The sequence below is a fragment of the Perna viridis genome, chromosome 12, assembly GCF_037379345.1.
Source record: "Perna viridis isolate PV_CMFRI_1.1 ecotype Kerala chromosome 12, ASM3737934v1, whole genome shotgun sequence".
NCBI lineage: Eukaryota > Metazoa > Mollusca > Bivalvia > Mytilida > Mytilidae > Perna > Perna viridis.
In genome coordinates this window covers 30,359,917-30,373,006 of record NC_142456.1, presented here as the reverse complement: position 1 = coordinate 30,373,006, position 13,090 = coordinate 30,359,917, and the positions used below count along the sequence as shown (strand labels likewise).

Sequence of the window (13,090 nt, the reverse complement as noted above, 5' to 3'; positions counted from 1 at the left end):
GCAACATTCGTATAAAAAATAATCAGTCAATTGCTAACAGCTCTACCATTGATGCAAAAATTTTGACAACAAAAAAGAAAATAAAAATCCAGCAAAGCAGCAAACAAATTCTATGAAATAAAATAAAAATAGAGGCAGCTACACTACATCAGATCTTACCACTCAACATAGCAGACATTGTTGTGCTTATATCAGGTTGCCCGGGTAACCCAGGAATAATGGGAAATCCCAATGGCCCTGAAACAGTGCGACTAAAAATTAATGTGTGTGATACATTATATATACATTTATAATGAGAAAAAACTCTTTTGCATGATTAAGGCCTTTCAGGATAAAAAGAGATTGAGTTACATGCATGCATGTGAATTGACATTTATGCCATTAGCGTTTCACCAGACCTTGCAACAGGCTTCGACCTCCATGTTTTTGATAATTCTCTTTCTCTAAATTATAAAAAAAAAAATACCAATTGTAAGTTACTTATTGAATGTCAGTTCTACATAATTTCAAAGATCTTTAATGCTGCTTGAATTTCAAATCTCAAATCATACAATTTTTTTTGGATTTAAATAAATGTAAACCCTGAAATAGCTCATGCCATATTAAGCAAATGCCTTAAAGCTAGTTACAACAAAGCAAGACTATTCACAGTTATCATTTTCTTTCTTACTAAGAGACAAACCAATTAAGCAATCAATTAGTATAAAAAAAAAGAATTACTGAAGAAACTTTCACATTTACTTTCATTAGAACACACATTAGCAAAGATGTGAAAACTTCTGTTTTTTAGACATTCACACAGCAAAGAATTTAAAAGAGTTGGAGAAAAAAATTAAGGTAAAATTCAATGACACAGCATTCAGCATTACCTTGGCCAAAAGGAGGCTGTGGTATGCCATACTGAGGTCTGAAGCCTGCCGGCAGATTAGGAGAATAAGCCCCAGGGAGGCTGGCAGCCGTAAGGTAAGCCGACTGTGATATTCCAGCCGACGTTGTCATGGCAATAGTGCTTTGTGATACGGTGGGTGGTGCCGTGGTGACAACCTGACCTGCAGTAGTAGCTTGATTTGGATTGACTAATCGACTGAGTATGCTCCTTTCTGACATCTGTAACCGTTGGCTGACTGAAGGAATTCTAGCAAGTGTTGCTGGTAGACGGCTGACATCTTGCTTCATATCACTCAAAAGTTCTTCCAGTTGATTTAGTACTGCAAACAAAAATATTGGATTTTAACAATATAGCCCTCACTCTAATAAGTGGGAGTATAATGAATTTCACTATATTCAGCAGAAGAAATACTACAATACAATTGAGTGAAACAATCATTTATCCAAAAAAAAAAATTTGTTTTATAATATATTTATGTCTACAATAAATTATTTCCAAATCCTGATCTATCTAACAGAGTGTATGGTTATGTTCCAATTTTTTTTCTAGTTTTTAATTTTGAACTGATCAGTACTTGTAACATAATACATTCCAAAATATCTATTTCAACAACTAAAGATTTGGTTTTTAACACTTATAAATAAATGATTTCCTTACCTTTGTGAAGTACAGCATTCGCTGGTTTGTTTCCAGCCAAGGATTCTTTAGACAAATGTTGATGGCTTTCAGCTAGACATTCCAACTCAGCAAATCTAGAAAAAGAAATAAATGTAGAAAGAAATGAATAGATTAAACTATACAGGATATACACGTGTGTAACAGTTTTTTTTTGTTATGATTATCAAAGATACAATGTACTAGTATTATTGCATTTTGAAGATTCTTCCTTTTTAATATAATGTAAATCCTGAAACTAATGCATACATAAATCATTGTGTTTTTGAAATTCTAGCTGAAAATAGAATTTTATTTTTTAAGGTTTAGAGAAAAATCCAGCATCGAAAATGTATAATGGGAGTTTAAGATATTTTGAAGATGGAAGGACACCCCTATCTCTATATACCTCCAATTAATGGGTATTAAAGTAATTCTTCAATTTACAGTACAATTACGTACTAAAACCTAGAAAATTTTCATTTTCTTGGGACATTTTTTTAGCTTTCACGTTAAGTATTTAACACATGATTCCCATTATTTGTAAAAGGAGAGTAGAATTTTCAAGCAAAGAACACAAAGAACTCTTTTAGGCTAAAAACAAATACTATGCTAGTTTCTCAGGCACCACTGCATCCCTAAAAACCCTCATGCATCTGCCATTTTTATCACAGTAAAATCCGGAAATTTTCATATCCAGTCCGGAATAGACTTTTAATTAGTTAACAGATTCGTCTGTGCGCTTGACAGAAAGGTAAAATATACAATGCGAATGTGGCTGTTATTTAACATTGATCATTAAAAACGAAAGCATGTCTCGTGGCGGAGATATGGCTCTTATTTCTTGCCATATCTCACATTCAAGTAAAGTTTTATTGCCATGGAGTATTTTAGTTAACTCCTTTGATTTAACTAATCTGAACATCCTGCACAATTACAGTATTGTTCAATTCAAAGGAATTTCTCGAAAAAAATAAGATAAAAAATAATTTTTTTTTAAAATATGGCCTTCGTCATGTTCTATCATTATTGTTACTGAACAAAAATTTTACATCAATGCAAAACCTTATCTCTAAGTAGTACCTAGCATTAAGAGCCATTGCAGGGTGATTTGGATCTTGTGTGAGATTGAGATAGGCTGCTCTCCTCAACTGTTCTTCTATTACTAATGCTTGTTCAAGAAGCTGCAAAAATACATGTACATGAACAAAATGCATTTAAATCAGCAATTTATGCAAAACAAAATGAATTATCAGTAGTTTCAACATTCTTGCAAAATTCAAAATTTGATCTTACCACGACTTCAGAGGCCATTGTAGTAAATTAATTTGCTATGAAGCAGTTTTTAAAAGTACTATTTTAAAAGTCAGTTAAGTAATATTCTAAGTGGCAGTTCAAAGTCAATTGTATAAAGGACTATTCCAGAATTGTAAGGGGGTGTCAGGAGGCACCTCTATTAAAATTTGATGGGTGGTTGTTATTTAAGATAGCCCTAACAATAAAAGAAATTAGTCAATTAAAATTGTATGCATGGAGAGGTTCAATAAACAAGAGGCTCCCAGGAGCCTGAATTGCTCACCTTGTTGAATTTTGCTTTTCAAAGGCAATGAATTAAACAAGAAGTTGTCCAACAATTTTGACTCAAGGAGTCTTTGGTAGGACTAACACAAGATCTTTTCAACAAATGAAAGTTTCTTTTAATCTATCATAGTTTTCAAGATATTGACTGAAAACTAAAAAAAAAAAAAAGATATTTTTCCCCTTTCAAGGGCAATAACTCTTACAAGGAGTCTGAAGACTTTTGTAGTCCTAATATGGATCATTTCAGATTGAAAGAATTCGGATAAACCCAACGGTTTTTGAGATATCTGTGAAAAACTACTGTCTGACCCCTATGTTCTATTTTTAGTAACAGCGGCCATGTTTTTTTTTCCGACAAATCGAAAATCCCCACTTTAGTTCTATGCAGGATACCCCAAGGAACATTCATACCAAGTTTGGTTCTAATTAGTCAAGTAGTTTCAGAGGAGAAGAGTTTTGCATAATTGTTAACGACGACGAAGGACGCCAAGTGATGGCAATAGCTCACATGGCCTTTGGCCAGGTGAACTAAAAATGCCTCCCAACTCCCTCCCCCATACATTTATTTCTGGAATAGCCCTTAGAAAAACAATGTTTTGTTATTATGGCTTTTTTTCCCCTAATAAGACTGGTGTTTAAGTATTTTTGACTTGAGAAAACAGAAAACCTTGTTAATAACTGTAAAGTTCCTTATAGCTATGCCCTTACCTTAAATCTTCTAGCAAGAAACTTATTTTTGATTTCAAGGAAATTCCCTTTGCCCTGTTCACTGATGAATGGCTCGTTGATTATCTGGAATCGTTGGTCGTTTTGGACATCCTGCCAACGCCCGTAACCATGACTACCATAGATTAAGGTCAATAAAGGTATAACTTTTCTAATGATAATACAAACATAAAATGACTGTTCAATATGCCTACCAGGGAGTTTGAAAGAACAAAGTTATGAAGGTTTATAAAATTTTATCAGCTTTCACAACAAAGGCATTATACATTAAGTATACCTGAATCTGTACAATTATCTTTTTCTCCTTTAATTTCTTTTTTAATAATTCTTATCTACTCAGTTTAGTAATATGCTGAAGAAATGCACTATTCCTGAAAATCAATTAATTTTGAAATTAAGTAAGACGTAAAAACTTTAACTGGAGGTAAGTTGGAGTGACATTTGACAGATTCAATAATGCTGAGAAGTTAGATCAATGATATCTGTAACATACTAAATTATGCTTTCAAGGCTGCCCAAAAGGAAAAAAAAAAAGCAATCAACAGAAAACTAAGGGTTTTTTTTGCTTTTTTTTTTATAATAACAACCAACTTCAGGTAGTTCATGGCAGACTGTCTCTTCTCTACAGACAAGTTGGTCTAAACCCAATGAATAATGAAACTGCATGTAAAGTTTCAGTATGATCCCTTGACTAGTAAACCAAATAAATAAGCCTAAATATATCATCAATATCATTCAAAGATACGTGACAATGCCTGCCAGCAACCAGTAGTCATGGCGTCGGTGCCACACTTCATGTTCTCTGCCTTGTTGCAGTGCCCTCTGTTCATTGGTCCACAGGGTATGTAACTCCGTAAAGCCTCCATCAGCAATGTTAAACATGAATTTCTGGTTGCTCTCTTCAGATTTAGTTAAATCTCCTGTTTCTTTCTTCTCAGGTTTCTTGGCTTCTTTCTCCTTTTCTGGTTCTTGTTCCTTATCTTTCTCTTTTTCCACATCTTGTTCCTTTAACTCAGCTGTATAAAACAAAGAAAGAAATAAAGCCACTGAATACTAGTGTCTCTTCCTAAAAAGTCAAGTACAGTCCAACTCGGAAGAGTTGAAATTTCGGAAAATTTAACTAATTTCAGAGTCCCTACAAACTCCCCTTACTCCAATACAATTTTACTTCAGATTATTCAAGGTTTTCAACCAGTGCGCTTAATAGGGCTTTGAGGTTAATTAACCCTGATGTCTCGAAGTCAACTTATTAGTTGGAAAACTGATGGTTTTACTACAAACCATGAACAAAGTTGATTTTAACAACACTTAGTGTGGCTAATGTAAATTCTTGTTGACACCTTTATGGCTTGATTTGAGTATTTAATTAATTTAAAATAGCTTGTATAGTGTGAAGCAACAATTTCTTTTAATCACACATCCAAATTCCCACAATCTGTAATATCAGATATTTCAGTAATAAAATTTTACACATGAATTGTATTTTTATAAATGGTATCATAACATTGACTTACACATCAAACAGACCATAGTAAGTGTATTTTCAATAACTATACATTCGTTACACTAGTTAATATGAAATCTAATCATAGCAATACGTAGTGCACGTGGTTTGACAATATTCCTGATTTGAATCATTCAAGGCAGCATTTTATGTACTAATATCCGATAAAGAAAAAATAAAAAAACCATTCTCTTAAACAGTATATAAAACACACACAAAATATCTAAAAATAAAGTAAAGTATATGTACAAGTAGAAACAATCACCCACCTAACAGTTCCAGTTATATCCCGCCTCGGATGAAACAAACCTTGGATAACTCCAACACTTTTGCCTGGTCCCTTCGACTTAAACTTAACTAGCATCAACTGTACATTAGTTGAAAGGTAAAAAACTAAAAAAAAACCTACCCAAAAAGTGGGGAATAATTAAATGACTAAATTTAAAATCATTGAGTTTCAAAACCTTTCTCCATGAATCCATACCTTCTTTTGAATCCTTAGAATCAGTTGAAGATTCTGGTTTCTCTTCTTTCACCTCCACCTTCTTTTCCTCTTCATCTTTCTTTTCCTTGTCTCCTTCCTTTTCTTCTTTGGGTTCTTCAGCCTCTTTTTCTGGAAAAAAAAATTACATGAAATTAAATATGTATCATTTATTTAACAAATTCTTTTAATTTCAGTCCTCATTTTAAAATAAAAATAATCATATAATTTCATCATCATTAATGAAATTGTACTGGCAAAAATGAAACCCCAGAAGAACATAGCATCAGCTGTAACCACTTTCAAAACTACAACCAACCATCAATGTTTACACTCACCTTTACTTTTTTCCTCTTCATCTTCAGTCTTCTTCTCTTCTTTGGGTTCATCTTCTTTCTTCTCTTCTTTGGATTCGTCTTCTTCCTTTTTCTCTTCTATGGTCTCTTTTTTTGCTTCTGTTTCCATAGCCTCTGGCTTTTCTTCTGATTTTGTTTCTTCCTTCACCTGAAAAAAAATCTTTGTATCTCAAAAATCTATTGTTTTATGTAAGGAATTTTGTCACGTGTACAACTGCTTTCATAACTCTGTGGTTAAATTTGCAATATTCTAATTGTGGGGATCAACTATTGTTTCCAGTGAGATATTTATTTCTTCAAAAAACCTGTTTTTGGTATTCAAGATCTTACCTCTTCTTTCTTTTCACCATTTTCTTCCTTAGCTGCTTCTTCTTTCTTTTCATCGACTTCCATTTTCTCCTCTGTTTTCTCTTCAGCCTTTTCTTCTTTCACTTCAACATTATTTGCTTCTTCCTTCTTTTCACCATCTTTGGCAGCCTCCTCTTTCTTTTCATCTTCCCCTTGTTTTTTCACTTCTTCCTTTACTTCCTCCTTTACTGCAGGAGCAGGAGAAGCTGCCGCTGATGTTGTTGCTGAGGAATTCTTCTCCTTCTTAAGTTTTTCAACTGCCTCATTGGCTTTTACATAGGGCATGCTAAAGTCACCATTGATAGCTTCAAACTCTTGTATCTTTTTACGCACCAATGACATAATACCTATCCTTGTTAGTACATGTTGTCGAGACAAACCCTCTCTTGGAACACCATCAGCAAAACTCTCAGAGTTATCTGCTCCAGGTTCACACAAATGTCGCATGAAGAGAGAAACGTAGGCTTTGAACACTTTTTCTGACTTGTTTTTGAGATCTCTGACTAGCCTAGATACAAAAAAAAATAAATAAAAAAGTTCACTTGCAATTATTTTCATTCAGAAAGCCCTTGACAAAACCTTAAGCGGTCGAGAAAAAAATGATTCATGTAAGTCCTCTCAAACTTTTTATACTTGACAACCAACAACTGAACAAAATAATCCTTATTTTATGTGTTGAACCTACCATTGTGAATTGAATGCATCCTGTGGAGGCATCCCATATCTCATCACAGCATTGAGGAAGGCTTTCCTCTGTCGAGCATTAAAACCAAGCACCTGTTCAGAGTATAAAACAATTCCTGCTTTAGCATTTGAATAACATCATACATGTACATATAATTTAAATACATTCAATGCAACTAAACCCCTAATTGAGTGTTTAGAAAAGGACACTAATTGGTGTTATCAGATAGGATTATTGGGTATAAATCTCTATATAGTCACATTCTATTTATGTAAAAGTATCGTAAATAATTTTCCAGAAACTCAGCCCAAAACACAAATAAATTTGAACTATGTTTTTAAATATTGATAGCACTTTCAAGACGACTATAACTATTAATGCTCAATTTTCATGTAGTTTCCTACTATAAGCATGTCAATACATGTATATACCACAAATGTATTACTGTGCCTTTAAAAGTCATGCATTGACTACAGCATGCCTTCCTAAATACAGTAAAATTAATGTCTGTCTGTTAAGGGAAGGATATAACTTATACTAAGTAATATCCAGGGTGTTCAGACAGGATAACACTAACTTTATACCACAGAAAAATTACTGCAATATTTTGTTTGTAATACGATGGCAAGCACTCAATGGTCTAGTGAACATCATACCTCAATCTGTCCGTTAACCCTGGCAAGAAGGGGTGGCAGTGGACGGTCTTTATCTGATCGGTCTCTTCGAGACTTACGACCTGAAATTGAAGTGTGAATTTTTATTATATTAATTCTTTCTCCATTAATTCTGATATTCTATATATAAGGTTAAAGATAAATGTTTCATACCTATGACTTAACTTATGATACTTGCAACAACAAAGTATTTCTTAACACAATGGAACCTGACCAGTTCAATTCTTGAGATTTCCAACTTCCTGTCAAATTCCACACATCTATTTAGTCCCCCAAAACAACTTTGGAGAACTCCTTACCCAAAGGATTCCAACACCTTGGCTAATCCAACATTTCAATGTTGGTCATTTGAATGCTAGTTTTGACAGAGTCCACTATTCAAACAGGGTATGTATTCATAGATTCATATCAAATTTACGTAAATGTGCCATCTGTTTTCCTGCTTTTCCCACATGTTTTATATCTGAGCATTTTTTTCTCTTAAGAATAACAACATAAACTGTTAAATATATAAGTATACCTGCTTCTCTCTCTTCAAAGTCATCATCATCATCATCATTTTCACCATTGGCACTGAAATCTGAATCAAAATCTGATACATTTTCCTTCCATGTATCATCATCCTGTACTGTCATAGCGTCATTATAGTTGACCTGCTTACGCACACGCTTGCCTTTGCCTAGTGTACGAGCCAGATCTTCCTGTTGCTGTTCATAATGATGGCGTAGAAGTTTCTCCCAGTAGGCAGGGTCAGCATGTTCTGCTTCCTGTTTCAAGACCTCGGTCTCTGGCTCTTCATCCTATAAAAAGAATATTCATTATGTGCTAAACATTTCAAACTGAAGTTATTCGGACAAAGTGTCAGACGTCCTTCATGTACATATGTAGATTCTCTGAAACATGATTGGTTTCTGTCAGTAGTGAAATATTTCAGAAATGACCTATGCAATTAAGAAGAGATTATTTAAACTTATAGTCACACAAACTTATATGGTATTCCAGTAAAAATAGCTCCATCACTTTAGGCTAAGCTTAAGTCATATTGTTACTCAACTATTTCATGATAACAAGTTACTGGAAGCATTTTCTGTATCATCATTTTCATGGATGACAAAATTTTCTATTATCAAAATTGGACTATCAAATCCTTCAATATTTTCATCCTTACAAATTTCAATGTCAACAAGTCAAAGTCATTTTGCTTACATCCTCAATATCTTTGACGGCATATTTAGCCACTTTAAATGAATCAAGATATTCGTTCATGGCTTCCTCCTTCTCTTCCTGGCCTTCTTGTGTTCTGTCCAGTAATTTGTTAATAGCTTCATCATCATACACAATTCTGTTATCAGAGCCTTCTTCATCTCCTAATGATAATACAATACTCGATTATAATGCAATAATAATAATAATAGGATACTGTGAAAGTACTACAGTTTGTAGGGTACCAATTTCTGTGGATTTCATGGGTAAGGTAAACCATGAAATTTAATTCCAAGCTACAGATTTTCTCCATTTTTCATTGCTATTTTCAGTGGAAGTTTTAATTTTTGTGCATAGAGGTTTAATATTCATATTGTGACCTTTTGGCAGGAGAAAGTCCCGTCAGTGAAATTACTGAATTCATTTCACAGCGTGAATTATCAAATATTTTTACACTCAGAACATTCATTAAATCACTACTATCTATATGATAAAGATTGTTTATTTTACACATGAAGCAACATTCTTGGGAATGAAAATCATATTAGCAATTCATTGCTCCCTAATACTTAAAGTGCATACTGGGTAACTAAGAAGGAGATTCACACTTCTATCAAACAATTCAATATGTACTCATAACAAATTTAAATCTCCTTCTCAATTGGGCAGTCAACTACCAATGAAAGTTCATCAGGTAATTGTTATTTAATCTAGGGAAGAACAACTCTACCCAACTGTCATAGTACTCACTAACATTGCAGAAAACTAAATCAATATGGTGTGTCTATTTCCAAGAAAAATATAGGTAAATTTTCTGAAGATGTGCCATTACTCAGACCAAGTAGTACGAATATAACTTATATACTTCTATTACTACCTTCATCCTCTTCTCTGAAACTTAAATACACTTAACTATACCAGATTCCCTACACAATTAAAATTTATCCATGTACATTTATATAAACTTATCGTACCAACCTTTACTATCCGTATCATCTTTGAACAACTCCTCAGTACCAAACTTAAGAATATCATCCAATTCTTGTTTAGACATGTTAGTTGTCTTATTACCCAACCCTGGTCGTACAACCAAGTGGGTCAACATCATCTTTTTCTTGGCCACCTGCGTAATTCTCTCTTCAACAGATGCCCTGGTGACAAATCGGTAAATCATCACCTTATTGGCTTGTCCTATTCTATGGGCTCGACTGAATGCCTACAAAGGGAGCAGAGTCTGTCTATATAACTTCAATACAAAGCAATAACATACATGTAATAACAAAATGGATGTCTTCTGTTAAACCAAGGAGCTGGGAAGTTAAAAGTTGTATGATTAAACAATCCAATAATTGCATTGCATTCAATTAGAAAAACGCTCTTAAAAGTAGAAATTCATCTGTAAGTCTTCACTGCTAATAGAAAAATTCCTTCCAAATATTGTGAAAACACAACACAAGTATTATGCTTGACACTTTTTGTTCAGAACAATATACTGTAAATCAACGAATTTTGACAAGCTATCAAATTTTGCAAATTTCCCAAGCAAAGAAACATAGTGAAATTAAATCGAAATAAATAAGGTCTTTTATTATGAAAAACATATTGAACAGAGATTTAGTCATGAATAGCAGCAGTGAAATCAAGTTGATATACTGAAACACAAAAATACAAATGTATGTATCCACAAAATTAAAAATTGGATTATAGTATGGATTATATTCCTTAAAAATTCTTCTGTGATCATGTGACTAAAGCTTCATAGAAACTGTTCATGTCAACTGACAACCTGCAATTTCAAGATCCAAAGGCACAGATACAAAATCTTTATGTTCGTAACTGTCAGTATTACAGAGAACAAGAATCATTTAAGTATACCTGAATATCATTATGAGGATTCCAATCGGAGTCATAAATGATAACTGTATCTGCAGTAGCTAAATTAATACCCAGACCACCAGCTCTGGTAGACAACAGGAATACAAACTGCTCTGCTCCAGGGGCTGAAAAAAAAAAGAAAACCAGCAAGTTACAAATTTAACCAATTTTTAATTGCACAAAAAGATACCTCCAAATGTAAAATGTTTTCCATACATGTTTCCAATGTAACTACTAGTTCAATGCAATCACAAGAATATTTGTTTTTTATTACTGGAAAAGGGTAAAAGATAAAATCTGAAAAATAAAGTTACCCTCCATTTAATCAACAGCACCCATTAAACTTCTTTATTTATATGTATTCTAATCACCCATAAAACTTCTTATCCTCAAAGACATGAAAATTAACTTAAAAAAATAGTGTTTGGTTCCTGAAGCAGCGAGTCCTATAATAGACATCAATTCATTTCAAGATTTTTGTAAAATCAGTTTATGATTTTAACAACCAAAGATAGCATGAAGTTACACCGTTAACATTTTAGGTACACCCCATTCATACAGAAAATTGTTATATTCAGCATCCAAAAAGGCTTACGACATATGCAACAACTATATAAGTCCACAAACATTTGTACCAAATTTGAAATTCATCTATCAACAGATAAACATGAAAATTGCAACGAGAAATGTTCACCATATATTTACCATTAAATCTGTCAATGCTCTCCTGTCGAACACTTCCAGTTATACCACCATCAATTCTCTCATATCTGTAACCTTCATTTTCTAAGAAATCTTCCAATATATCTAACACTTTTGTCATCTAAAACCAGAGAAGACTTCATTAAAGAATTACACCATTGTTCATTTCAACTCAAAATTAGTTTCTTCTTCTTAAGAAATCTTTCCATGTAGTGGATACAAGTGAGAAATATATTAGGATCTTTTTTTAAATTTCTGTTTAGTTTTTGATGATGACACTTAAATGTTTAACTTAGTTACAACTAAGAAGCCTCTTTATATTCAGTAAAAGCATATGGAGAACCAAAAATTTGCTTCCTGAGAGATATGAACTCTCTTCAAACCTAACCTGTGCCACGATAAGAACTCTCTTCAAACTAACCTGAGAGAAGATAAGAACTCTATGTCCTGTATCTTTTAACTTCCTCAACATTTTAGACAACAACTCCAGTTTACCACTGGCTTTAGTTAATCCTGTCCCTTCAAACATTCCATTCGGTAGCTTAGGGGCTTCCTACAATAAAGTTGACTAATCAATTATTTTGTACAAAAAGATCACTGCTTATATCAGAGCAGCTTAGGGGCTTCCTACAATAAAGATGATTAATCGATTATTCTGTACAAAAAAAAAATCACTGCTTGAATCAGAGCAAATTATATGGAAACAAAAACAAAAGTTGATAAATTGGAAGTAAATAGAAGGTTAAAAGATAATCCAACTATAGTAGTATGTATTCTTTTACTCAGAAGAGGTGATTTTATAGCATATGAATCTTAAGTACACAGTATAGTTACAATTATTAAAAATGCTTGCACTAAATCAAAACTCTGATTTATTGTATATCATTGAAATAAAATGCAGTATAAAAATTCCTGTTAAGAATAAAAGACCCACCAGAAATAAGACTGCATTTAAAGACCCAACAAGAAAATTAAAAACATTACCACTGAAACATTTTTATCACTTACATTAGCAGCTGTAGGGAACAAATAAGGATGATTACAACATTTCTTCAGATCCATCATGATGTTCAGTAATGACACCTGATTACCTCCCTTTACATTCAGAGCACTAAAATTTCTGGTCAATATATATTTGTAGTACTTCCTAAAGTAAAAGGAGTTCATTAATGCATTTACATTAGAGAATTTTTATACACTACACACAAAGCTACTCTAAATGTTCATAGACAAAAAAATTAAACCATTATATCTTTTTTACAGTATTGATTTGAAGGGATTCAACCAAAATGTCTACATTCTGGAGCTAACAATACCAAGTCCAAGTCTAAGGATATTCCAAGTAACACAAATCAAAGTCATTTAAAATGATGATGTCACAACCAGTTAATAACTTCTTCCGACGCACATAG

At 33.0% G+C, this 13,090-nt stretch overlaps 1 protein-coding gene across 10 annotated transcripts in view; it reads right to left on the bottom strand.

The window, feature by feature from the left end:
- LOC148601984 (ATP-dependent chromatin remodeler Mi-2-like) overlaps nt 1-13,090 on the bottom strand; it is a 37,433-nt gene that overhangs the window by 8,726 nt on the left and 15,617 nt on the right. For 4 of the 10 annotated variants that reach the window (XM_088555795.1, XM_088555790.1, XM_088555796.1 and 1 more), the window contains 18 exons: nt 12,687-12,825; nt 12,100-12,231; nt 11,682-11,799; nt 10,977-11,101; nt 10,080-10,317; nt 9,105-9,265; nt 8,419-8,698; nt 7,881-7,960; nt 7,225-7,316; nt 6,522-7,047; nt 6,174-6,339; nt 5,839-5,967; nt 4,596-4,866; nt 3,833-3,965; nt 2,627-2,727; nt 1,547-1,641; nt 870-1,208; nt 160-237 (listed from right to left, as the gene is read on the bottom strand). In XM_088555795.1, the coding sequence (XP_088411921.1) occupies nt 160-237; nt 870-1,208; nt 1,547-1,641; nt 2,627-2,727; nt 3,833-3,965; nt 4,596-4,866; nt 5,839-5,967; nt 6,174-6,339; nt 6,522-7,047; nt 7,225-7,316; nt 7,881-7,960; nt 8,419-8,698; nt 9,105-9,265; nt 10,080-10,317; nt 10,977-11,101; nt 11,682-11,799; nt 12,100-12,231; nt 12,687-12,825 (3,203 nt within the window). Of the gene's footprint in view, nt 1-159; nt 238-398; nt 444-869; nt 1,209-1,546; nt 1,642-2,626; nt 2,728-3,832; nt 3,966-4,595; nt 4,867-5,838; nt 5,968-6,173; nt 6,340-6,521; nt 7,048-7,224; nt 7,317-7,880; nt 7,961-8,418; nt 8,699-9,104; nt 9,266-10,079; nt 10,318-10,976; nt 11,102-11,681; nt 11,800-12,099; nt 12,232-12,686; nt 12,826-13,090 lie in introns of all 10 variants that reach the window. The other 6 variants (XM_088555792.1, XM_088555797.1, XM_088555794.1 and 3 more) reach the window with 3 other exon arrangements.